The 25,351-nt window shown below is 47.8% G+C and overlaps 9 protein-coding genes across 9 annotated transcripts; 3 read left to right on the plus strand and 6 right to left on the minus strand.

Annotated features, from left to right (window-relative positions):
- Window positions 1-152: 152 nt before the first annotated feature.
- On the minus strand, window positions 153-1,511 carry ARB_04716 (uncharacterized protein; the record flags this gene model as incomplete). The annotated part of the gene is made up of 1 exon (XM_003016381.1): window positions 153-1,511. The coding sequence occupies one exon, from the start codon at window positions 1,509-1,511 to the stop codon at window positions 153-155; it is 1,359 nt and encodes a 452-aa protein (XP_003016427.1).
- Window positions 1,512-3,516: 2,005 nt separating this feature from the next.
- ARB_04717 (uncharacterized protein) lies at window positions 3,517-5,934 on the minus strand (the record flags this gene model as incomplete). The annotated part of the gene is made up of 1 exon (XM_003016382.1): window positions 3,517-5,934. The coding sequence occupies one exon, from the start codon at window positions 5,932-5,934 to the stop codon at window positions 3,517-3,519; it is 2,418 nt and encodes an 805-aa protein (XP_003016428.1).
- A 776-nt stretch (window positions 5,935-6,710) lies between these two features.
- ARB_04718 (uncharacterized protein) lies at window positions 6,711-8,024 on the plus strand (the record flags this gene model as incomplete). The annotated part of the gene is made up of 6 exons (XM_003016383.1): window positions 6,711-6,726; window positions 6,828-6,938; window positions 7,030-7,143; window positions 7,246-7,293; window positions 7,347-7,763; window positions 7,903-8,024. The coding sequence occupies 6 exons, from the start codon at window positions 6,711-6,713 to the stop codon at window positions 8,022-8,024; spliced, it is 828 nt and encodes a 275-aa protein (XP_003016429.1).
- A 1,512-nt stretch (window positions 8,025-9,536) lies between these two features.
- ARB_04719 (uncharacterized protein) lies at window positions 9,537-11,975 on the minus strand (the record flags this gene model as incomplete). Its single annotated transcript, XM_003016384.1, has 4 exons — window positions 9,537-9,954; window positions 9,993-10,121; window positions 10,191-11,473; window positions 11,559-11,975. 4 exons carry the CDS (start codon window positions 11,973-11,975, stop codon window positions 9,537-9,539), a joined length of 2,247 nt encoding a protein of 748 aa, XP_003016430.1.
- A 581-nt stretch (window positions 11,976-12,556) lies between these two features.
- ARB_04720 (WD repeat protein) lies at window positions 12,557-15,787 on the minus strand (the record flags this gene model as incomplete). Its single annotated transcript, XM_003016385.1, has 1 exon — window positions 12,557-15,787. One exon carries the CDS (start codon window positions 15,785-15,787, stop codon window positions 12,557-12,559), a length of 3,231 nt encoding a protein of 1,076 aa, XP_003016431.1.
- A 725-nt stretch (window positions 15,788-16,512) lies between these two features.
- ARB_04721 (flavohemoprotein, putative) lies at window positions 16,513-17,430 on the minus strand (the record flags this gene model as incomplete). Its single annotated transcript, XM_003016386.1, has 2 exons — window positions 16,513-16,662; window positions 16,723-17,430. 2 exons carry the CDS (start codon window positions 17,428-17,430, stop codon window positions 16,513-16,515), a joined length of 858 nt encoding a protein of 285 aa, XP_003016432.1.
- An 840-nt stretch (window positions 17,431-18,270) lies between these two features.
- ARB_04722 (uncharacterized protein) lies at window positions 18,271-18,855 on the plus strand (the record flags this gene model as incomplete). The annotated part of the gene is made up of 1 exon (XM_003016387.1): window positions 18,271-18,855. One exon carries the CDS (start codon window positions 18,271-18,273, stop codon window positions 18,853-18,855), a length of 585 nt encoding a protein of 194 aa, XP_003016433.1.
- A 239-nt stretch (window positions 18,856-19,094) lies between these two features.
- On the minus strand, window positions 19,095-22,930 carry ARB_04723 (uncharacterized protein; the record flags this gene model as incomplete). Its single annotated transcript, XM_003016388.1, has 5 exons — window positions 19,095-19,387; window positions 19,443-21,340; window positions 21,397-22,607; window positions 22,666-22,825; window positions 22,893-22,930. 5 exons carry the CDS (start codon window positions 22,928-22,930, stop codon window positions 19,095-19,097), a joined length of 3,600 nt encoding a protein of 1,199 aa, XP_003016434.1.
- Window positions 22,931-23,323: 393 nt separating this feature from the next.
- ARB_04724 (uncharacterized protein) lies at window positions 23,324-25,036 on the plus strand (the record flags this gene model as incomplete). Its single annotated transcript, XM_003016389.1, has 1 exon — window positions 23,324-25,036. One exon carries the CDS (start codon window positions 23,324-23,326, stop codon window positions 25,034-25,036), a length of 1,713 nt encoding a protein of 570 aa, XP_003016435.1.
- Window positions 25,037-25,351: the final 315 nt, after the last annotated feature.

Genomic DNA, 25,351 nt, shown 5'->3' on the forward strand with positions numbered 1-25,351 from the left:
CATCGCACAAAAAAAAAAGGCATATATAACATTAAACCACCAAATTGGCACCAACTCCCTTTCCACAAAAGACATGACAGTGATAAAAAAAAAGACGCAATGCAAAACATGTTAAAGCGTTACCCGTACTAACTCACGGACGATGACTCTTGTTACTCTCCGTCGCTGTCACTCAAGCTATCTCGGCGTCTACCTCGCCCAGTACGACGATATCCTTTGCTGAGGGCGGGGAGTGGCTGATGATAACTCATGTTGCTGGTGCCGTTGTCAGACCCGTCAAGATGCTGATAGGAGTACTCAGACATGTCGAGTGGCTCAGTATAGCTGCCGGGCATTGAAGTGCGCTTGCGAGAGGTGGACTGCCGGTTGTTGCTGGTACTCGTTCTAGGTCCACGGGGGCGTTGGGAGTGCCGGGCATGGCGGGAGCGACGTTCAGTATCCGAAACCTCTGAGCGGCTAGCCTCAGAGCGACTAACATCAGAGCGACTCGCTTCCGTACGGCTTGCATCAGTACGACTACCAGCAGTACGACGGTGGTCGGTGTCCCGGCGACGCGGAGGTGGAGAAGGTTCTCGAAGAGGTCGTTGCTCCTCTGTTACATGGGAGACGGTATCTTCACCTGCAACGAAGGAAAAGCCAGACGCGTTCCGACCCCTGGAAATATCCATCTCTTCGTACTTATTGGTATAACCGGCCTGGCTCTGTGTCCATTGGCTCTTTTCATCATAAGTATAGGTATATCCAGCTTCGCTACCTGCATTGTGTGTGTTGGTGTGTGTGTTGGTAGGGGTAAAGTCAGAGCCATGGTATGTTCCATCAGCTTCACGATTCATGCCACCAACTTGCGCAGGCTTCTCGTGGCGGTACGCCCGCATATCTTCGTCGTGGCCGCCTTCCCAGTCGGACTCCTTCTGTCGACGCAACAGTTTCTTCTTCATAGCAATGAATCCTCTTCTCGTTCTACCCGTTTTACCCGTTGCAACGGTTTCCGTTTCCATAGCGGTGGTGGCGTCATCATAATCTCGGTATTCTCTGGCAACAATACTTCCTCCACCAAGGGCAGTACTTTTCGTGGCGTTGGAAAGCGTTCGGCCATCAGGACCCTTTCGTCGTAATACTGTTGATTTATAATCATCCCAGTCGTTTTCTCGCCAGATAAACCCTCCATTTTTCGCCCAGAAAAAGAACCAAATTGCTGCAATAACAAGCGCTGCACCAAGGAGGGCAAAAAGTGCCAGCATGCCTTGCATGTTGATGCTATGCGGATCGATCGCCCCTTCGCCATAGACAGGTAGAGGCGTGGTAGGTTCCTTATCTCGGGCAGCGAGAATCTTTGTCCCTTCCATATTAGTTTCGAGTGATTTCGTCGGGATATTTCTGGGCTCAAGAAAGTCCTTGATATTAGATGGCGTTGTCCGTTTTATCGACTTTAGGAACTCGGCGACAACTGAAGAGGATCCCGGGGATAAGACCCCTTCATCTGAAGGGGGAACGATAGGGGCTGGAGCCATGATAACCTGATTCTAAACACAGGACACAGGCAGCCTCGGTGACTACGCAAGGAATGCGTGCGGCCCCAAGATGGGGGCTTTGCTTGCCTCTAAACAGGACAACTCCGATGCTGCCAGATATACTCCGTAGTTCGAGTAAAGGTGGTTGAGCCTAGTGAAATGTGAGTAACAAGGAACAAAGAGCAATAGAGGAACAAGTGACAGTTACCGAGTGATATGATTGTTAAGAAAGGGAGACTGGAAGTGGGCGATCAAGAGATGTCGCGGTGGCGGGTAAAGCAGGAAAAATGATGAGGCTGGGAAGTCTTTTGTTTACTTCTCCCCGTCGCCAGGGCAACTATCGCTTATGTCAGCTGAATTGTATCACGTGGAATTTACCGCCAAGACTTACTGCGGGAGCTAAACCTTAATCGATTTAAAGCCACAAAAGGCAAAAAGAGACAGCAAAGCAAAAGCGAAAGGATGACGGTGATGCTGTCATTTGCATACAGAGATATTAACCACGGTGGCTATAGGATGACGGGCTGCTGTCCAACCAGGTAGACAAATTAGCGTCGTCCACGTGTTTTTGAAAGTGTAATACATGAAACTATGTGCGAGAGTATATATTTGAGTCAAGCTATCACGCAGGAAAAAGGTGAAAGAAAAAACGTATGTGAAAAAATTAGAATGGCAGCCTTTGTGTGTAAGTGTGGAAGCCTGGGTCCTTCGCCAGGGTAGAGATAACACCTTAGCTAAAACCGATGAGGAGGAGGGAATACAAGTTGGCTGGAATTATGGTGAGCACTCTGTGTGACGACCTGGGGTCGCTAACGTATCAAGGCGGTCGGCGTCGGAGAGAAAAAGAAGACAAAACGCTGGCTGGGATAGTCAAATTGTACATTTTACAGGTCGATTCTGGTATGAACGGATGATAAACGTGAGGCTTTCGCATCGGGCCGCGAGGAAGAAACACGAGGGTCCTGAGCGAGAAGGCGGAACGCACCCCATGAACCGGATATCAACAAATTAGGTAGCGAGGTGGAAATATTAAAGGATGAAGCACGGCATCACACTGAACGAGAAAAAAAAAAAAAAGAATAGAAATTGGGTATGAAAAAAAATGAGAATAATTAACGGTATAGAAGAAGGAATAGATCCAAAATAATAAAAAGGAACTAATCATGCAATGCGCACTGGAATTGCATGCAGGAAATGTAAGGTGGACAAATGGTAGGTACAGAAACAAATCCAACGGTGAGGTGTAAATGCAAAACTTGGGGACGGGTCATTGAGATCGTGGGGGTAAGTAAGGGAATGAGATAGTGGGTAAATGCCTTAGGGATAATATTATCATAACCACATCAGATCGTCGACAATCGTACAAATCATAAGTAGGAGCGCGTGTATAGCATAGGTGAACAAAGGTAGTAGGCATAGCAGACGAAATAAATAGGTAATTGAAGGCGTATGCAAAGGGCTAAGGCAAAAACACGGATGGCGAAAAAACAGGTGAGGTATCTTGAACACAATGCATGCAAGAAATCAGGACATTGATCAAAAGGTGTAAAAAGGTAAAAAAAAGAAAGAAAGAAAAAAAAGGGCAAAAAAAAGGCATCAGCAATAACGTTAGGGAAATTGAAACGCGGGGAAACTTGAAAGGAATCAAAATCAGTGATATAGAGGAAAGGTGTAGATAACGAAAAGGGAGAAGGAAAAGACAGCTGACCCCTTCCATAGAAAAAACCAAAACTAACTCTTTTTTTATAAAACTTTTGTTGTATCCCGTCGACTTTTTTCTCTTTCCCTATCCAAGCATTCTTTTGTTCCAGGCAGAAAATAACTGAAAAAGAATATCAAACGGCCTCCCAAAAGTAAATAGATAGGTTGGTTGAACGAAGTCATGCGGACGGGTTAGGTATCTCCCGAAATATTCGAATATATAATTAAGTGTTTTGCCCATTTTGGTATTTTTGGTGTGTTCTCGCACTAGTCCACCGGAGCAAAGTGGGTATTTCAAAGTAGTTTACTCCAGTAGGCCTCGTCCACTATATCCTGATCGGCTGGATCGTCGGCTGTCACGTTCGGCGCGGTGTTCTTCGCGCAGGCGTCTGATGTCGTCGGCTTCTCTGCGGCTGCTTGTGCTGGCGGTGTCGGAACGCGGTAAGAAATATCGATCCCGTTTTCGTCCGCCAATGTTCAATTCAACCCCTCCCTCCTCCCCTGAGCGGAAGTTGATGGTCTTCCCATCAATGGCATCACTAGATAACCCAATTTTAACCCCCCGGATGATCATGGTGATGCTATCATCGTCAACTCGGGAGCCAGTGGCACTGCCGTTCTTGGTGTTGACATCACTGGTGTCGTCTTCCGAGTCACTGCTTTCAGATGATGAATCATCTTCAATTGCATCATCATCGTCGTCGTCGCTCTCGGTTTCACTGTGTGGGATTGGAGGTGGCCGACGAGAAGCAGCCTTGCGGAGCATCTCAGTTGTGAGTGGTACTGGAGCTGGTGGCACTTGGGGAGCTGGGGGGGCCGGTGGGGCGGGCGGTGCTGGCGGATGTTGCTGCCTAAGCTGCTGTCGAGGCTGTTGTCGATGGACGCGAGACATAGGGTAAACTTGCATGGGAGGCTCCTCCTCCTCCTCCTCCTCCTCCTCTTCCTCCTCTTCTTCTTCCTCTTCTTCCTCACTTTCAGTGTCAGTATCAGTTTCGCTTGGGCTTTCAATCTCTGGCTCTGGTTCTGGTTCAGGCTCGGGTTCAGGCTGGCGCTGGTGAATCGTCCGGGCCTTGGAGACACGACGAGAAGCCTTTCGGACCATTTCAGTAGTAAGCTGCGGCGCCTTCGGGGCCCGAGCGGCTTGGTATGCTTCCACTTCGCGTTGCTTCTGTTCTAAAAGATTCTCCTGTTCAATTCCGTATGTTGATACACGGCGTGGGCGACGAGGAGCTTCTACAGTGACTCTGGCAGGCCTAGCAGCATCGTAGTATGTAGCAGTCCTCCGCGGCCTGGTGCTTGCAATCACTTGAGTCGTGCCTCTTTCTGGAGAGGGTTCACGAGCAGTACTGCGGCTCGCCCGTCGCTGAGATTGGGGAGGCTGGTGATGGTACTGGTTAGCCCTTGGTGGTGGGAGTGCTTCGCGCATGCTAGACATATCGAATGATGGGGGACGATGAACCACAGTGGTGGCTGCCGGCGTGGTAACGGCCTTCTTCGGAGTCGGTCGCTTAGCGATGGGAATCACTTGAACAGGAGGCTGTGGCTGCGCTGGCTTGGATGCTGGAAGGCGAGGAGGTGGCATGCGGTAGTAATCTTCATCGTGATACGAGCGTGACTGCCGGCGAGCACGTTGTTCCCTAGATGGTCGGCGTTCCAATTTGCGATCCAAGTTTGGCATGTGGCTCGGTGTAGGGGGAGTGTTTTCCACAACCGGAGGGCCGTAGACCGAGCCTCGTCTTGGTCGTTCAGATGAAGGTCGAGACATAGATGCGGTGCGGGGACGCTCGTAATGCATCATCACCTGGGACGAGTTTTCGTAAGACGAGCCCATGATTGGGGAAGGCTGAGTGTAGGATGAATCGAAAGGAGAGCCCATGTAAGCGTTCGTATAGGCTGAGGCAGAGAGTGGTGGACCAGCATGGCTGTTACCATACGGAGCTGACGGGCCGCCTGCCATGTACATCATGTTCATATCAGGCACGATGCCGGGATGGAAGCTGACAGGGCGACTCTGCTGGTGGTAAGAAGACGAATTTGATCGACGAGAGTGTGTAATGGCTGGAGTGATGGACATGCCCATATCCATTGGTTGGTAGCGAGGAGTTTGAGGCGATGGTGGTACGTCGTACCCGGGGATTTGATTGAAGTACGACGAGGCGTCCATCATGTTCGGTATGATTCCTTGCGTGTGGTATCCAAAGCGATCGCTTTCGGCGCACACTCCGGGTGGATGCCTTCCTGCAGACATCGACTCTCGACGCCGGGCTTTGGGTGCATGTGTAAGAGCGGTCGGTCGATTCGAGCCTCGTGATGAAGGTGGCTTCATTCCCTCGTGCTGCATTCCGTCCAAGTCTTTCTGCTCTCTCTCCTTTGCCTTGCGGCTATGTTGCTTTTCTCTATCCACTCCATCGCCCCGCGACCTCACACGAGGTATATCTCGTCCAGCCATGGCGTTGTTCATAGAAACAGCGTATGAGCTGCTGGCACCGCTGACACCGCTGGCAAGCGATTCTCCGCTACTCCCAATTGTCGCCGCAGTACGGCTTGAATAGCCAGAATCGCTGGCTCCGTCTGCGCTGATTATCACTGGGTGAAGGTCCGGTTTTGATCTTTTGGCGGAAATGTTTGCAACCCGTCTTGTTTCGGGGATTGCTACATTCGCATCTTCATCAAATTCTTCGCAGAAGGCGGCGTACGATTGCTGTGAGCTGACGAAAGACATGACGCGATTCAAAACGCGCAGGAAAGAATGGGTCGATATTTAGGTTCGGAAGAGAGCCGTGGTTTCGACAACTTCTGACCCAAACAAATTTGCGGAGCCTGATTGTTTGTTGATAGAGTGATAAACTTCAGTCGTTGCTTGATGATGTTGTCGTTGTTCTGTTGATGTTGTGGTCGATGGAGTTGATGTCTTCGATGGCTAAGGGGGGTTCGTGTTATTTTTCTTGCACTCAATGTCCGCACCCCCTTTTTTACCACTCTGTGGTAGTAATGTTGCTCCCAGTGTGAAAAAGAGTGTTGTCTGGAAGCAGATATCTGCGTTTCACCTGTATACGGTTGCTCTGAGCTCCAATTCAAGTATAGATTCCAGTGAACAAAGCATGTGGTCCATCGAAGAGTGTAAGAGTTGAAAGTAGAAAACGAGAACGAAGTGGCTGTCTGTAGCGTGTGGGGGATCCGAGAACTATTATCTTAGTTGTCTTGACCAGCGCGGAAAGGGGTTAATGTTCCGGTTATATATTGATAAGGGGTTGGTTCAACGGGGTGAAAAGTAAATAAATAATAAAAGGCAAAAAAAAAAAAAAAGTTAATATATCCAGGCAGTTATATGCGACTGAAGTATATAATTTTTGTGGCCCTTCTAGAAAATCGCAGGGGACAGAGCTGGGATAGGAGTCCCGGAAACCGATGTCACGGAGAGTAAAAAACAAAGGGCTGGCCTTGCTGCTCAGTGATCTGGTAACTAGGCTTCTGTCTGGTCTGTTCTCCGTAACTTTGATGGCTATAGCCGTGAGTACGCAGTGTTGCGGATGGCGGGGTTTTTGGATGCTTGAGCTGACGAAAGGGTCTGAAACCGGGGCTGTTTCTGAGCCGGGGATGTCGACGATCGAGTAGATGCTCTCCTGGAGGAAGGAAGATGCAAGGAAACAGTCAAGAAAGGCGAGATTAGAGGGTCTAAAGAGGCCGGAAAGGCTGCTGGACGGGGTGGTGGAGGGCGCAAATCTGGTACGGTTGACCGGCTCAGCTGAGTAGACAGAGGGACAACGACGGCGAGGAAAACTGGGATACGAGACACGGAAGGTTTCCTTTTGAGCAGACCGGAGCGTCAAGAGTTGGACTGACGGTTGCACACGCCGTGGGAGGCTTTCGTCTGTCGTCGTCTTCGTCCTCTTTTGCTGCTCGCCTGCTGCTGCTGCTGCTGCTGCTGCTGGTGGGCGGTTTTGCGGGCGAGCGAGCGATGTGACCCTCGGGACGACGATCAGCGTGTATATGGCCGAAGATAACGGAGCCAGACGGCAGAGCTGACTGCTAGCGATAATATCAGCAGCAAAGACAAACGAGAAAGGTGAAACTCGTCGTGGTTTGAGAGTGTCGGTTTGTGTGTGAAGTTGGGTTGACGTTGAGTTGTCGAAGTTGAGGTTTTGGTTGTGTTTGTGGGAAGAAAAAAGGACGTCGAGGTTTTTTTTTTTTGCCCTCTCTTTGACCTGGATTTTTTTTCTTCTTCTTCACCCGCAGGCCAAACGAGTCATCCTGAGAGACTCTGGTCGACCGTCTGCTTTCTTTTTTCTTCGCCGGTGGAGTCGACGGCTGTTTTCTTTGCTGGATACAGTCCCGATTGCACGGCCGGCTTCATCACTGCCAGTGGTGGTGGGCTTCTAGAGACGACAGACGGCCATGCCTACGCCAGAGAGAGAGAGAGAGAGAGAGAGACAGCAGAGACAGAGAAGACAGACCGAGAGGGAGTTTTCCTTTCCTCCAGCTACGATCGAAGGTACGAGAGGCAGAGAAAAAGTTTCTACTTGCATATCCGTATACATATGGTACTAATATGTAAGTAATTAATACAGCTAGGATGAGCAGCAGGAGAGAATGTGAGGCAGAAAGCAGAGAAAGTGAAAAAAAAAAAAAGGAAACACAAACACAGCCCTTGCGTTAAGGAAGACGCCTATGGAACCATGTTGAAGAAAAGGCTGTGTTCTCGCTGTTACATCTGACGTTGAGTTGGCTCTTGGATTGGGATACAGACTGAGAATCAGGGAGAGCAGAGACAGAGAGGACAGGATAGCCACGCAGCAGAAGAGGACTAGTTAAGGGAAGAATCTGCTAGTTACAGGCTCTGACACACAGGACGAGCGAGATCTGCTGGGATGTTCGACTGTTATCCCCTGCCATGCAGCCTCTGTCTCCCTCACTTGAAAAAAGCCGAGACGATGGACGATTGACGAGGGGCAAATATCGACAAGCCGTTTTACTTCGGAATGATGACATCGTGTGAAGGAAGAAAGAGGAGCTAACGAGTTATCTTTTTTCACCAGTGGGTCGAGTTTAAGCCGACTCTTTAGCTGGAGTCTGGAAAAGTTCCCTTGATCCACCGTTTTACCATAAAAAGCTGATGTTTGTATACAAGCTGATACTAAACATAGTTAACTTCTCGGTTTTTGGCAGAGGAGACGGCGTCAACAAAGACAGCACTGCCGACAGGATACACAAGAATAGCCCTCAACGCTTCCCATAAATTATTCAAGCTTACGAAGACCAAAGGCCTTTTCGCCGACGTTTCAGCCCATCCAGCCCCCCACGAATGAACGTGGCCCGGCGAGCCTGAACAGTCAAAGGCCAAAATTATAAATATCAACCAGTACGGAGTATGTAATGAAATACACAGGCCATACCGGGCCCTAACCATTTTTCAAAAAAAGAAGCAAAAACACTTCCCTTCTCCAGTCCCTTGGCCAGGCGAAGGAGAGTGAAAAAAAGGAAAGAAGATCTTTTTTTTTTTCTCACTCCATGATCCGATGCTGCCACGATTGGGCTCCAAGATTTAGGCTTTCACACACTCGCACCCAAGGAGCCATTGGGCAGCAAAAAAAAGACACGATGTTGGCTTCACACCCTGGGGCGTTTTCCGAGGGCGACTCTGCGGCGAGGTTATTGCCTGTCTTCGATTGCTTGGACTTGTGTCCATGAGTCATCGGCCGGGCAGAGCCTTCTTCTTCCTTGCTCAACTACGTATGGAGTGCATACATGCATATTGATACAAGGCAGCAAGCATTCTATCTGACAGACGATACAGATACAGTGTATGAAACCGGTAGACTTGCGGCAGTCGCAGAGTTGATGAGATAAGCGTCCCGCTGCATCCTTGGTGCATAGAGCAGCCGGATATAAATGAATGTGCGCTAGGCAAGGAATACGATCCAAATATCAACGTCATAGGTGAAGAGATGTTGGGGGGAGAGGGGGGTGGAGGAGGGCTGGAGAGGATGGGGTTGGAGGGGGGATTCCAGCTATCATTCCCCATCTATACTACTCTGACATTGATTATACTATCGTTAAGCTTGTTTGTTTGGCTGGAGTTGACTTTTACGCTTTTTTAATGTACGTATCTTTTTTTTCTTTTTGGTCACATGAAGATTTGTTGGAGTACACAAAGGGTGTGTAAGTGATGTTTGATAGTAGCTAGACTGATGCGATGGCGGGATGAAAGGGAGATATCCGAAATTACATCCTACGGGAAAAAGAACGTTAGCCCTGAGCAATGATCAACGATATCGGATATCGAGATGGAGGGTTAGATGGAGATGTTAAGACAAGGAACAGGACTCACCGCTTGACAGGGTTCAAACCCAGAAGCCGCATGCCATTATGGAGGACTTGACGGGCGGACTCATAAAGCGCCATTCTCGCCATCTTCACCTCCGGCTCGCTGCCCACGACCTTCAAGACATCATAGCCGGAGCTCAGCATGTGTGTCATTCGGAACAAATATGTCAGTATCGTACAAGGCTCCAGCGTCTTGGAGGCATTGAATACCACGTCCGGCCACTGGGCGAGTAGGCGGACTAGGTCGACGGCATGCGACTCTGTAAGTAAACTGAGGTCTGCACTGCCTAGCTCTTCCGGGTTGATCTCGGCCTTTCTGGTCACAGAGCAGACACGCGCGTGTGCGTATTGCAGGTATGGCCCTGTGTCACCCTCGAACGAGGTCATGTTCTCTAGGTTGAACTCATACCCGTTGATCCTATTCCGAGCAATACAAGTTAGTTTACCCCATGTTACTTTCGTCTATTTCTTGGGTTGAATTCTCTCCAGATGGCAATGAACAAGGCAAAAAAAAAAAAAAAAGAAAGAAAAAAAGAAAGAAAGAAAGAAAGAAAGAAAGAAAGAAAAGAAAAGAAAAGAAAAAGGCTGTAGAATATAAAACTGTCCGAGGAGGCCCATGTATATTCCACGTGTGGAAGAAGATGCCGAACATACCGTTTACCGCTCATATCCTGCACCATCACTGACGTTATTCCAAGAACATCGGCGGTTGCCACTGGATCTTCGATCTGCTCATACTTGGCTTGGTTCTTTTGCATGACCTCGTGCATTTTTTCTCCAACATCCTTTAGAATATCGTTCAGGAACTTGACCGTTCCTTTTCGAGTGCTCATTCCCCTAACCATACCGAAGCTGATATGCTCACAACGGTTTGCCAGGTCCTTTTTTCCAACTAACTCTGTTGTCTTGAACAGCTGAGCAAGGTGAAGCTCCTGTTGAGCAGCTACAACATAGATCATCTTATCGAACTGGTATTCGTCGTCTCGCTCAACGATAGCAGCAATGTCTCGTGTGAGATAGAGCGGCGTTCCATCCTTTCGGATCACGATGGCCTTTCCAAGCTTCTTTGCCCCGTGTTTTGCAAAATCGATGATGACAGCGCCTTCTGAGCTTTCCGAGACACCCGCGTTCTCCATGGCCTTGTAGGATTTCTTTATGCTTTCGTCCTTGACTTGGGACTCTCCAGAGTAAACATCAAAATCGATGTTCAGCCGAGCATATGTCTGCTTGTACTTGTCAATACTGAGATCTCGGAATCGCCGCCACAGCTCAAGTGCTTTCTCATCTCCGTCTTCCATGCTCTTGAAGTATCGACGGGCCTGCTCATCATAGCTTGCATCGACTAGTGGCTCGAGCTGCTTCTCCAACTCCGTGACATCTTCATTCTTCTCCTTTTTGGCCTTGATCTGCTCCTTGAGCTCCTTTATCGGGCCTTCCTGTGCAGCTACATCTTGGTTGATCTTAACATAGACCTCGAACAGGTGGTTGATGGGGTCCTTCAGAAGCTCCTCTTCGCTGCCATACTTTTCGTATCCGCTGGCAAGCAGGCCATACTGCTTTCCCCAGTCTCCAAGGTAGTTGATTTTGAGAACTTCCCATCCTAGAATTGTGTATAGGTTGGCGATAAATCCACCAATGATGGTACTTCGAAGATGTCCGGCGTGGAAAGGCTTCGCAATATTTGGAGACGAGAACTCCACCACGAGTTTCTTCTTTCCTTTGCTCGCATCTCTTTGATCTCGTAGACCGACGTTTGGATTGCTTCCATATGCGTCTTTGTTTGCCAAAATCGAGCGGATCACGTTTTCGGTCATAGGCCTATGGCTGTAAAAGAACTGAAGATGAGCACCAACGACGACTGGTGGCTCAATCAGGTCGGATTTCGGAAATTTGGCAGCGATATCCGCCGCAATTTCTTGTGGCTTTTTGCCCTTTATCTGTAGTGCGGGTACCTAGAGCATAACACATACTCCATCAGCAACTATCAACACCGCCGACCGTCTATAGCAAAACTAGACTTACAGGGAGAATCAAGTCGCCTTTGTCCAGCATATTTGTCCATAGTATTTTGGTATAGACAAACGCCGGTTCCAGCCCTGAAGCTTCAGCGACCAACTCTGCGATATGCGCGCGGTACTTGTCCACCGGGTTGAAAGCAGGGTAGCAATTGGGATAACTCGACACCTCCGAGCTAACAGACTGAATCGACAGACTCGCAATAGAAGGAATAGCGTCTGAAGCCATGGTTAATACCGGACGAGTAGCCGTAGTCAATGATAGAGTCGTCCCGCGCCTGTCGATGTATGGTGGTGGGGTTCGACTTCGGCCCAGGTTGCGTGGTAGCACCCGACAGTAGCTGGAGAAACTTGATATGCCGATTCGAGGCTTGAATATGCTGGAGTATACAGTTAAAGAGCTTCGAAGGAGTTGCTGGTGCATCCAGAAAGCAGTTTTGCGCCGGACGCTGAAAGATTGAAAGAATCGAAAAACTTCTTCGTGAGTCAAAAGATTAAAAGCGCGGATGGAGGTTTTGCCCCACGTGAGTTTATTGGTGCGAGGGAGCCAGCTCGGACTAAGCAATTGATAGATCACGGCAAGGGATGGACGGCTTTTGATGCAGGAGATATGAACGAGAGACTTGATGAGATGGACGAGGCGGCTGTTTGAGATGCGAGAGATACAGCTATCGGGTCTATCTATTCCCGTTTGAGCATGGTCTTATCGATATCAATATGAGGCTGATACGCCCGGGATTGGAAGTGCAATTGGCATAGGGTTAACTGCTTATTTTATGGTGGCATTGCGACAGAGGTCAATAACTAGATCTAATGAGAAAGGAGAAAGCTCTAGATGCCATTATAAAATCAAGGTATTGTTGGGTCCTGGAACCACGGGAAAATCAACCAATGTCACAGAGCGTACCGCCTTTCCTAACCACTGCTGTAGTAAGTACATATTCCCTAGGACAGACAAAAGAGAAGTAAACCCAAGACTGAATATATCGGGCAAGAGAGCTTGTGTTAAGAAGAACTCTCCTCGGTCGTTATATTGCTACTGCTACCAGGGACGGCACAGTATGTTTTCTTGTTCCGATACTTCGCAAGCTGGATCTGGGTTCGGACATGATTGTAGGTGGTGTCATCGAGGTATTTACGGCGCATGGCAACGGAGCCGTAGAGCTGCTGCATCCGTACCTGCATTGTCAGCGGCGTGGTAGCAAGTTGATCGGCGGGGGTATCCGGTGGCCTAGCCCAGGCAGCATAAGGTCCGCTGTAGTTAGGACCTTTTCCAGGGCCGAATTTTTCATGCCTGACTATTTGACCCGACTCAATCAGCGCATTGGCAGCGCTCGCAGCACTGTCCAGGTTACCCGCTAATTCATCTCCAGCATGTTCGAATCGCATTGACTTGTCTTCATTCTGAGGGGATGAGGTGGAAAGTATGTGGATGCTACCACCAGTATCTCCAATGAGCATAGTCGTCTTATCAGAGGATAATGATCCAGATGTTATATCAGTGCCAAGATTGACAATGTCCCTGACGAAAACGTCCTCTGTGGCAGCCATGATGTTCCAGAGTTTCACACACCCGTCGGAAGATCCAGTATAGAATCTATTTGGCTGATCCCCCCAGAGTGCAAGCTGCACACCTACATCTTGCTCCCTAATCGGCAGGCCATGCTTAAGTTTATGAAGAATCTTGTCGGGATTTCTCCAGTCCCACACATAGGTTGTTCCGTCAGTACATCCAGCGGAGATGTAGTTCTCATTGAATGGGCAAAAGGTCACATCATTGATATCAATACCAGGGCAATCATAGCTGACTATGTCCCTCTTACCCCTCAATGGATCATAAACATTCACCATTGACCGGATGTCCGAGCCTAAACCCTTGGAGCGGCCACAGGCAGCTATGCCGGCAGCGAATAGACGCGACGTCGGATGCCATGATATATCAAAAACATTCTGTGAGTTAGGCATCACATTCACTTGGGTAACGCCAGCTTCTTCCATTCGCCAAAGTGTGAGGTGGCCACCGACCGGAGGGACGCCGTGCATATCCGTATTATCGGGTAAAGACATTCCTGCCGCAAGAAGATCTTTAGTATAAGAATTGACTCCCCAGGCTAAAGATGTCGGTGTCATGAGCTTTTTGTGACGTAAATGTATCTCCAATGATGAAGAAAGAGCAAGGCCGTACTCTTGTTCAACATGCCACAGCAGAAAGCTATTCTCACGATCAGATCCAGTAGCCAATCGACTATTATCAACCTTTGAAAGAGCCATAACTAGGACTTTCCCAGGGTGACGGAGAGTGGTGATACATTTAGTATTCTCGTGGCTTGAAGTATCCCATACCTTGACGGTTCGGTCATAGCTGGAACTGAACATCCGGGTCCCATCATTGGACCATGCTACTGCACTGATAGATGTGTAGAGTTGGGAGTCGTTTCCGCTTTCTCCTTCATCTGCTCGTGTTGGGTCAAATAACGCTCGCGGCATCCGGTGATCGGGAAGTTCTTTAAGGCTATTAATAGCCAAATCTCCCACCACTAAGTTGTTTCGCCGGTTATACATCATATTCCCTGGAGAACAGGACGTTGCAGATCCGGCGACGAAACGAGTACCATCAGGAGACCATTCAAGCACCACAACATCCTGCGACGCGCCCTTCCATGACTTCCAATGCTCCCAGTTTTCATTTGCTGATTTGGCCAAGGTTTGATATATGGAAGATTTTCCCCTATATACCCGGTATCCAAGTTCACGGGCTCTAATATGAGATAATACATTGGCAGTATCGTACGGCTGTAGATGTTCGTATGGTTTGGATGGATAGGCTCGAAGAGTTGACGGCGAGGTAGACAGCCAGCCATTTTTAGCATCAATTAGAAATGCGCGAAACGCATGAGAAGCCCGACGTCCTAGAATCTTTATTTCTTGAGCCACTGCTCGTAGCTTCTGTTCATCAACTTTTTGTAACAGAGCTTTAAGATGGGTATTGATATCGTTTTTCACAACAAGAGCAGAGACCAGAAACTTCTCTTTTAGAAACCGGCATATGGTAATCAGATGTTTAACAGACTTAATCTGTTGCGCCATTTCACAATTTCGGCAACCCAAAAGGAATTCCTGTATATCCACGGTGTATCGTGAAAGAACCAGTTTTACTTCATGAAGGGTAGCTAATCTCTCAAGCAGACCCTCAATTTTACCGCAACCAAACAATTGCCGAGTATACTCGGTAATAAGGACCTGGATACAGCCTTCGTTCCGTGTTTTCTCCTCGCTTCTCATAAAGCGGTAGAGTACGTTCAATTCATTCATGCATAGGTCAGCATGTAATAATGTCCCTTCGCAACTAGTATTGGTATGCTTCTTCGTCTTCAAAAGGGATTCAAGGTCCTTTCTCTCCTCCAGAGAGCAGTAAGGTGCATACTCAGGTGCAATGTCAACCAGGGGCTCCCTTACCACAATATGAGTAGCGGAGCGGTAACATACACGGCCCGACCCATTCAACGGTTCGGACACTGAACTAAGAGAAGAAGAAGGCGGAGGCGAGAGTGGTTTGCTGACTAGGTAGTTTTCTTCATTTTGATTCTGCGGACTACAACCCCGTGGGGTACGTCCGTAGTATTTGAGAGCGCCTTTTCTTCGCCTTGATGACCGAGATGCTGGGGGTATCGGAGCCTCAATATAATCAGAAAATGGAGATTCTTCCCTCGCTATTCTTTTAGTGTTCCTGCGCTTTAATCTTGTTGATGTATTGGATATATGTCTGTCTGCCGGTAGTTCAATTGGTTGGGGTATCCTGCCGGGTATTTCCACCACAGGATAAAGCGAAGACGATGCTATCTGTGAAGTTGGACTTTCTGACTGTGTTTGTGCTCGATCTTTTATTCTGGAACTGTGGTCGTCTCTCTTTTTACTTCTCTCTGATGCCGTGGACGTCTCATTGGGTTCAGCTGGTCGTTTTGTAGGGATAACGGAGGAGTCTCGTGAGATACTTTCTGTGGAAGCATCATCATTATGGTTTTTAAAAGACAAAAAACAGCCTAAAAGTGCATTCGCTTTCTGGCTAACTCGTTCGATATCCGACTCGCTTTCTGATAGTGAGATTGAGGCTGAACTGGCATTTGCTGGAGGCACTGCGGCGGCGCCGGTGCGGTTTCTCGAGGTAGCGGGCCTACTTTTTCTGGTAATAGGCCTGCTGCTCTGTTGACCTTCCGTCTTTCTATTTCGAAGGGGCATTTATCCTTAGTTTATCCGTTCCTCTGCCATGCAACAGCTTCTCTCAGGCTACGGGGTCCAATGCACCTATGAAGAAGGGTTAGTTGTGATTTGAGCCGCGCGCATTTCTTAGCAGAGTACAATTAACAAAGATGACTATCAGCTTCAGTAAGTAACTCACCAGTATCACCCCAGTTGCTCAGAAGGAGTTGCTGTCAGTAGCTGGAACTGTGGTTTGTGTTCTTTGGTGTTTGATGGTTGACGCGAGCTGAGATATAAACGTAGTTAATAAAGCTTATCGTCCTGCAGCGGTCTTGGCGCAGGCGAGATAACAAGGTGCCTATTGTTACTATCAGATCTCTCAAGGACATGCGGAGTACAAGCGGTATGAACGAAATGTTCTTTGACTCATTGAGACGTGGGAGTTTTATTGTTTACCAGGACTGGTGACAATATTCGTAGGATAGCTTATGGTAATTATACAAGCAAGATCAAAAAGACATCAATCACATCGGATTTGGTAATCGTTGAATATGTTCGGCGTTACAAAGCAGTGAATGATCCAGCCACTGAGTGAATAAATCAATTAACATTAGATAAACAGTTACATACTCATGCCGAAACATATATTCGTGTACCCATTATGCATCGCTAACCAAGGACATGGCTTTGAATACATTTTTTCCTTCCAGAGAAGCCCCATCTATGTTTTCATACCGCCCATAACAAGGAAATGGGAGACATGCTTAGAAGCAGAAGACTTGGTCCTCGAGTTTGCTGACGAGATTGGCCTTTTTGTAACCCAAAGACTCTGTGGCCTTCTTCATGGCGCTAACCATAGGGGGCGGACCACAGATCATGATTTTGATATCGTCCGCTGGCGCAGGAAGATGGGCCTAGCAGTGATATTTAGCAGCAAGTTCAAAATATGGAAGCAAGTTGAAAAGAGCACTAACCTTGATCATGCTTGGGGTAACAAAGCCAACACCGCCTTGCCACATTTCCGGAGGATTGTTCAAAACGTAGTGAACACGGAAAGCCTTGTCAGTTTTGGCAAGCTCGTCAAGTTCTTCCTTCAAAAGAATATCCTCCACATTTACGTTTGCGAAAATAAGGTCAACCTGCGTGGTGTCGTTTCCTCCGTTGCTTGGTCTGCCCTTGACGATTGCCTTGATAACCTGAAGCATTGGTGTGATACCGGTACCTCCAGCAATCATACCAATATGTCGGGCCATGTTAGGAGTATAGACCATGGCACCCTTTGGTCCGCGGACTTTCATCGTGTCTCCGATTTTCAGGGTAGTCATGTGCTTGGAGATGTTACCCTGAGGATACGACTTGATGAGAAGGTCGAAGTATCCGGCATTGTCATCAGAGGAGATAGGGGTGTAAGAGCGAACGATCTCCTTAGTCTGGCCCTCTACAAGTGCTGCAAGAGAGATATGTTGACCAATTGGTAACCCGAGGATGTCTGTTGGACGAGGGAGGGCAAATCGGTAAATGGCAACGTTGTGGGAAACAATTGTCTTCTCCTTGAGTACAAATTTCTGGAACTCGTTGGGCTTCAGGACCTTCCGCTGTCCTGCAAATGATAATTTGTCAGTATTGTCGCCTGAGGATAGAAAACTATCACCAAGAGACGGGGTGTGGGGGAGGGGAGCCATTACTGTTGCTAAAGATCTTGTAAGCTCCAAGAACCACGGCCAACGCCACGGCATAGATAACCCATTCAAGCTTCATGATTGCAGTTCCAGCAATCAGTAGACCGGCAGGAATATAAACACCGTCAATATATTTGCGAGAAGCCCATGCACTTAACCCACACAGTCAGTATTTCAACAGTCTAGATGCAACGCTCGAATGGTACACCCAAAACGAACAACAAGGAACGGACCTCATTCTTATACCCCGGAAGCTGAGCAGACGGACCCGCAGCCAGAGTAGCGAGACTAGTTTTGAGGAGGGAGCTGTTTCGGCGAGAATTGGAACCCGGGGAGAAAAAACCGATCACGAGCAGGTCCAGCAGCAGGGAAAAAAACAGTTGGGATGTTTTCCGTGGCGTCACTAGTTGATTATGTAAGATAATCCTCCGCGCCCTTTCCAAACGTCACAGATGATTATGTAAGAATAGGAGACTTTCAAAGTCATGTGATAGGTCAGGTGCCTCGGGCTTGGCAGTCACTACTCTTCAATCATCAAACGCCGACATCAACATCGACAATTGATATCGACATTGGCGTCCACTTCCTTTGCTATACCTGTACGGAGTACAACGAACATATTATTACTCGGTATAGACGGGAGCATAACAGCCCAACAGTCGGAATGGCGCCGCAGTCTCTAGATGGGGAGGCTGGCTTCCCCCTCAGTGAGAGTGATCGCCAGATTCTCGCCCAGACAGACGACGAGTTTATCTGCCACGACTGGCAGCAACTGAAGGACATCATAGGTTGAACAGCCCTCCAGCCATCTCGTTTACTCTGTATATACAAGCCGAAGAACCAATGTATGGCGTCAAATGGAGGGCGGTGGCACTAATTCTGTCTTTTATAGCAAGTAATCAGCTAGAACTGCTCAAACGGAAACCATCCGATCTACGCCGATACGCGGCATGGAGCTCCACTATCAAAGCGCGATATGGGAATATAGCAAACTTCTTATGCAAAGAACGCTTGCATTGGCCCATAGACAGAGATCCGCAGACCTTATGCCAGAATCCAACACTTTTCGCAGATCCAAGGGATTATAAGATTCTTCGGAATGACTGGCCGTACGGCCTCACACCTGATATTACACATATGTGCGTCTGGGTTAAGAACAGGATAGATACTGCTCCTGAAAATGGAGATGTAACCGAAGAATCACGGGCGTTGATTGACGATTTCGTCCATAGAACATTTACGTCCCATCTGAGTCGGTTCAGTGATGCTGCTGATAGAGTCATATGGTTTAAGAATTGGACCGCCTTGCAGAGTATAAGATCTTTAGAGCATATCCATGTGCTTGTGAGGGGTATTCCTGATAAAGTTATTGTGGAGTGGACTGGTGAGGAAGCCAGGGATCTCTCCCAGCCAGATGGAGCACTTTAATAGAAAGTTATAGAATTTATATAGCCTCTAGGGTGGGCGAATAAAATTCTTGGAGCGTCATGAACAAATACATTGATACCGTAAATCAAGGCGGGCACACAAACACCGGCGCAAACCGGCGCAATTTTAACGCCGTCCCATCATTATAGAATAATACGCTGAGACAGCAGTAGTCAAGAATAAAGGGAAATCAACAAACATAGCACATATATACGTAAATAACCATGGCATGGCTGCATTCAAGATTTCTGTTCATCCACAAACTTCAAAGCCTCCTCGCGCGAGACGACATCAATGGTACTGGCCTTGCTACGGAAGCTTACGCCATAGCACTTCTCTGCAACGTGGAGCATCTCAGGTCGGAATGTTGTACAGATGAACTGGCCGTTAGTTTCTTCCGATATGGACTGGAGCATCTGGGCCACGGCGGTTCGGTATTGGGCGTCGAGATTAGCGTCGATTTCATCAAAGAGGTAAAAAGGTGCAGGGTCGCAAGCCTGGATCGCGAAGACAAGGGCAAGCGCGCATAAACCTGTGAAATGTCAGCCTTTCTTTTATATAATTGAGAATCAAATGGATATACATACTCTTTTGGCCACCACTAAGCTGCTGGATCCTCTGCTGATCATCGTGTTTGCTGTTAAAACTAACACTGATGCCAACTCCGATGTAGTTCTCCACACTACGGCGAGCCTCCTCCTCATCGGAGTCCATGTCCTCCTGCTGTCGAGTGGCAGCATCGGTTTTCCTCTGGATAATAAGTCGTCCTCGACCGGCGGGGGCTAGCTTCTCAAATATCCTTGCAAACTCTCTTGAAACCTGCTTGAAGGTTCGTTCAATGGCTTCATCCTTTCTTTGATCCAAGATCATAATCAGCTCGTCAATGGACTTATGGGATGCATCAAGTTCCTCTCGACGTTTGGTAAGAGTCTCTCGCTGCTTCGTGAAGCTGTTGTACTGCTCAAACGCCTTCTTATTCACATGCGAATATTTCTTGAGAGCTTCATTAGCTTTATGCAGCCTCTTGACAATTGTGTTGGAGTCTGTGTTTTTGAATTTAGTAAAAGCCTCATCAGGAAGCACTCCGAGGTCGCGAATGTTAGCACTGCACTCCAAAGCTTGAGCAGTCAAGGCTGCCTTTTTCTGCATACTCTTTTCCATACGGCGTTGGTGCTTTTCGATGGATTTAGCGAATTCCTCCAGCTCACGTTTTATATCCGCTCGACGCTGTTCGAGTTGTGAAGCTTCGTTGTTTTGTTGTTCTATGGTATTTTCCAGTTTTTGAAGCTTCTTACTGAGTTTCTCAAGTGCCTTCTGTTGTTTCTTGACCTCCCTCTCGCTCTCCTTTAAGTTCCCCTGAGCAGTCTCTTCACCAGCATCTAGACCTTGGCCGGCTAGGTGATCTAGCTGTGGATAAAGGTTTTCGCGTAACTCAACTTCTAAGATTGATTTCCGGGTTTCTAGCTCACTGCGGCTACTAGATAGTGCGGCATGCTCTCGCCGAAGATCCTGCACCATAGAGTTGAGGCTCTCTAACCGTGCCTCCTCGGCATTTGAAAGTGCTTTCTCAAAGGGTGTAGCAAGCTCCTCCTCATGAGCCGTTATTTGGCTAGTCAGCGAATCGATATTGGCTTCAATATTCTTAAGAGCGCGCCGCTTTGCTTCAAGAGCGTCAGTTTTGTTGTGCAATAGATCCCGTTTGCTCTTGATCTCTTGTCGTAAGGGACCATTGCTGGAGTGGAGCTGCTGGCGTTTTTGCTCTGCTTTTTGAAGGTGACCAACTGCCTGTGTAATCAATTGGTCCATCTTCTCCAGCTCACGCCGGATCTCTCCCCCACGAGCCTTCTTCGCATCATACTCGTCTCGCCATTTCGCAACGTTCTTTGTCGCATCAAGTCGAGACTTCCTTGAATCATGGAAACCACCAGTAAGAGCACCGCGCTTGTCGGATCGATCACCTTCAGGAGTAATGGCATTAACGCCATGGCTGCGAGCATACTGGGATGCGATCTGAAGATTAGGGCAGATAATCGTCCTCCCAAAAACTTGTTGAAAAGCTGGCTCATACTGAGGGTCATATTGCAGTTTTTCAATCATTGGAATTGTGTCACTAGCCCGAGGAATATTGCTAGCTCTTGGCTTAAGTCTGTTTAGTGGCATGAAAGTGACTCTTCCTGACTTTTCCTTTTGCAATATCTCTAGGACTTTGGTAGCTGTCTCGTCCGTATCGACAACATAATGGAAGAGACTCTGACCAGCGGTGACTTCGACGGCCGTACGATATCTATCGCTAACGTCAAATAACTCTGCAAGCGTTCCATAAACACCTTCAAGGTTATATTGCCGTTTGATTCGTCGTACTGCCGCAAGGCCCCTGCTGGTATTTTGGTCCATCATGTGGGCAAGTGCTCTTTCTGCTCTTTCTACTTCATGGGTTGCATTGTTGAGAATTGAGTCTAGCTTAGCCTCTTCTCTCCAGAGCTCTCTATACTCAAACGTTAGATATAGCACATCGAAATGAGGCAATACGTAGGGACTTACTTTCGCTGATCAATTAGCCTATCCCGCTCATCCTTTGCGGTTTGTACTTCTTGATCAATAGATTGAAGGTTGTCACCCCAGCCATCAGCTTCCTTTCGAAGTTTCTCAACCTCTGGCTCCAGAAGGGCGATGTCATTTTCGAGTTCTTGGATTTCCTTGGTTGTCTGCATTCGAACGGCCTTAACAGTAGAGACTTGGGCATAAGTATTCTGTATTTCACTCTGCAGCCAATTATCACGTTCCCCTTTGTTTCGGAACCTGGAAATTCGCCCTTGCTTTGCATATAGACGCTGTCTGCCGGTTTCAGCCTCATTCAAACTGAATTTGGCCTGGTCTTCCCGTTCTTTCATTTCGTTGAATTGAGGAAGCAATGTACTGAGCTCTTCTTCACGCTCCTTTATGGCAGCGTTCACTCGTTCGACGTTCGCCTCACGCTCTGCCTTTGACCTTTGAGCAGCGCTCTGGCCTTCTGACAGGGATTTCCGCTGCAATTCGGCTTGCGCGAGTGCTCGAGATGCATCGCGCCTATCATCTTCCAGTTGGTCCTTTTCCAGCTTCAGAAGCTCCATTTGCTGCCTGATCTCTGCCTTTTGGGTATCTATTTGAGCAATGTCATTCTCTCCCTGCATCAGCCTGTTTCTATTGGCGTCCGTATCTTCAACCCCAGCTTGTCTTTGGTCATCAATGCTTTCCAGAGCGCTCGCGATCTCAGCTTGTTCTCGAGAATAAATGGTGTATTCAAGGCACCGTCTCTCCCTTTCCTTCTCCTGAAAATTCCTAAGTTCATCCTTTTCTTCCTCAAGCTCCCCAAGCCTCTCGTTGATATAATCCAGCAATTCATCGATCTTTGCTCGTTTATTGTTGGTCTCGTTCATTATCTTTAAAGATTCCGTACGACGGGCTTCATAAACCTGAGTTCCTGCGACTTCTTTCAGGAGTACTAGCCGTTCAGAATCCTTCATATTTGTCAAAGTTGTCACTCGACCCTGTGGGACAATGTAATAGGGGTTTGACCTCGAGAATCCAGCAGACTCCAGTAGATTCATGACATCAGACTTGGTGGCATTCTTCCGGTCCAAGGTGTATTCGTCCTTCTTTAAACCGATGGTACGGCGTAGTATGAGTTCATCCTTGCCTGTTGGGAAACGGTCATCCGAATTGTCGAATATAATCTCAACGTACGCTGACATAACCGCAGAGCCCGAGCCCTCCTACTTATTATCAGCAATCGCATATGAATTTGAGAGGTGGGCGACCCGGTATCCATACATGTAGCAGCGCCTGGCGCTCTTCTCTTCCCATGTGTGTATAGGCATCACTAAGAACGAACCGAATGGCAGCAAAGAAATTACTTTTACCAGAGCCATTGCGGCCAACAATCACATTGTGCTTTGGAGAGAACGGTTCAATGACCGTTTGATCTTTGTAGCTATTATACAATATGCCGTTAGCAAAAGCTCTTTACAAGCTGAGGAAATGGCTCCCCCCTCACCTACCTCTTAAAGCCTTGGATGATTATTTGCTTGATGAACATCTTCGCGGGTAAAGTATTATGGTCAACCTGTCATCATCTGAGTGCGCCCCAGTGAGAAATAGGAGCAAAAAATCCACGTCTCAGCGTCCTAGGAGAAAATGTAGCTCTCTACCAAACATCGCCTGGTGAGAAATGCCAACGCGTCTAAATTGAACAAGCAAGCGCGTTTTCTGTCTGATTACGTAATAGAGCTTAGGGCTCTCGGTGGCGGCAAAATAATTAAGCGACAGATAAGAATATTACGTAATCGTTATCGCTAAAAAAAATAAAGTGCAGATATCAAAATCTCGGGCATCAAAAAGTAGATCTCGACGAAAATTTCATGAATTACAAGCAGATTGTCGATATCATAGGGCTCTATCAATAGTTGAACTGGTTGATAATTTCAAAATTATGACAGGGGGTATCAAACTGGAGGACACTCCTGAAAGGAGACCCGAGGACAACACGGAACCGTCAGCGACTGAAATGTGCTCTACAGACCCCGCAAACGAGCTCGAGGGCGTTGAAGAGCTAGAGGATGACGAATTCTATGATGATATTTTTGATGATGAGCTGGATGAGATAGACTTTGGTGCTTCAAATCCATCTGACTTCACGAAAACCTATAACAGGCAAAGGAAACTAAATGAGGTTGCTGCCGATGCAAATGCCCCCCTTTCCTCATACCCAAAGAGCAACCCCCAAAAACCGACTGTCAATACGTTCGCGAAGGTTGACGATCAGATATCAACGTTATCACGGCATGCTGGAAAAATCAGACTGGATGATGCGCAGTCTGGGCTAAAATCGAAGGGTGGAAGAGGAGCAGATAAGAGCGACAGAGCTACATCTGAACAAGTGTTGGACCCGAGGACTCGCATGATATTGCTTCAGATGATCAATAGGAATATTGTCTCAGAGGTCAATGGCTGTCTATCCACAGGAAAAGAAGCAAACGTCTATCATGCGATCTCCCAGCCCGACGATGACAGTCCAGACCTTCATAGGGCTATCAAGGTATATAAGACCAGCATTTTGGTATTCAAGGACAGAGACAAGTATGTCACTGGTGAATACAGATTTAAGCAGGGGTATAATAAGTCCAATAACCGCTCTATGGTCAAAGTGTGGGCAGAAAAGGAGATGCGAAACCTCAAACGCCTCTACTCTGCAGGCATTCCTTGCCCTGAACCATTATACCTTCGACTTCACGTCCTCGTGATGGGCTTCCTCGGAAACTCAAAGGGAATACCAGCTCCTCGGCTGAAGGATGTACAGCTCCAAGATGAGGACCTCGATTCCCGGTGGAGATCTCTGTACATGGAGCTGGCGTCACACATGCGAACCTTGTACCAAGACTGTCGCCTCGTCCACGCTGATCTAAGCGAGTATAATATTCTATACCACAACCACAAGCTCTACATCATCGATGTCAGTCAGAGTGTCGAACAAGACCACCCCAGGAGTTTAGAATTCTTGCGTATGGACATTAAGAATGTCAGCGACTTCTTCCGCCGCAAGGGAGTCGACACTCTCCCTGAACGAACATTATTTGAATTCATCACCTCGGTCGATGGCCCTCGTGCTGTTTCCGGGGATCTGGGCCCAATGATCGAGGTACTAGAGAAGCTTTTTACCGCCAGGGCAGAGCGCCAAGAAGGAAACGGTGAGCAAGCCGAAGGCGAAGAGAACGATGAACTTGACACAGCTGTCTTCCGGCAGCAATATATCCCTCAGACACTCGAGCAGGTCTACGATATAGAGAGAGACGTTGAGAAGCTCCGAACTGGAAAGGGTGATGAACTGGTTTACCGCGAGCTTCTAGCTTCGGGTGCAGGACCGAACAAATCGGCGTCTAAGAATGAGAATGAGGGGGATGAGGATCTTGGAGAAGACTCCGATGTCTCTGGAGGTGTGTCTCTTTCCGATAACGGCTCCCAGTCCGGTGATGCGGATGAGGTGGACCCATTCGCAAAGAAGCCACCACGAGGCAAACGGTTTGAGGACAAAGACGCCAAACGCGACCATAAAAAACAAGTCAAGGAGGAGAAGAGAGAACAGCGGGCAAAGAAGATACCAAAGCACGTCAAAAAGAGACTTGTCAACTCATCAAAACGCAAATGAGCGTTAAGGATTCGATTATGTATCCTTTTCACATCCGCCCCGCATTTCTACATCGATACAAATAGTATGCTTAACATCATGAATGAATATACTCTTCGGCAACCACATTGGCCCTCTTTTTTGGACAATACTCCACATATTGGCTTGGACTTATAAGGGATACACGCTTTTTTTGCCCAGGAAGGGACGTTTGCTTTGATTTGATTTAAACTACATACTTTTGAAATGTTCACCAATGAGTGGGTGCATTCCTTTGATGCCAACGTCTAAAAACATGGAACATGACGCAGAATAGACAGTATACACATCAGAAAA

The sequence above is a fragment of the Trichophyton benhamiae genome, assembly GCF_000151125.1.
Source record: "Trichophyton benhamiae CBS 112371 chromosome Unknown contig01989.5, whole genome shotgun sequence".
Classification (NCBI taxonomy): domain Eukaryota; kingdom Fungi; phylum Ascomycota; class Eurotiomycetes; order Onygenales; family Arthrodermataceae; genus Trichophyton; species Trichophyton benhamiae.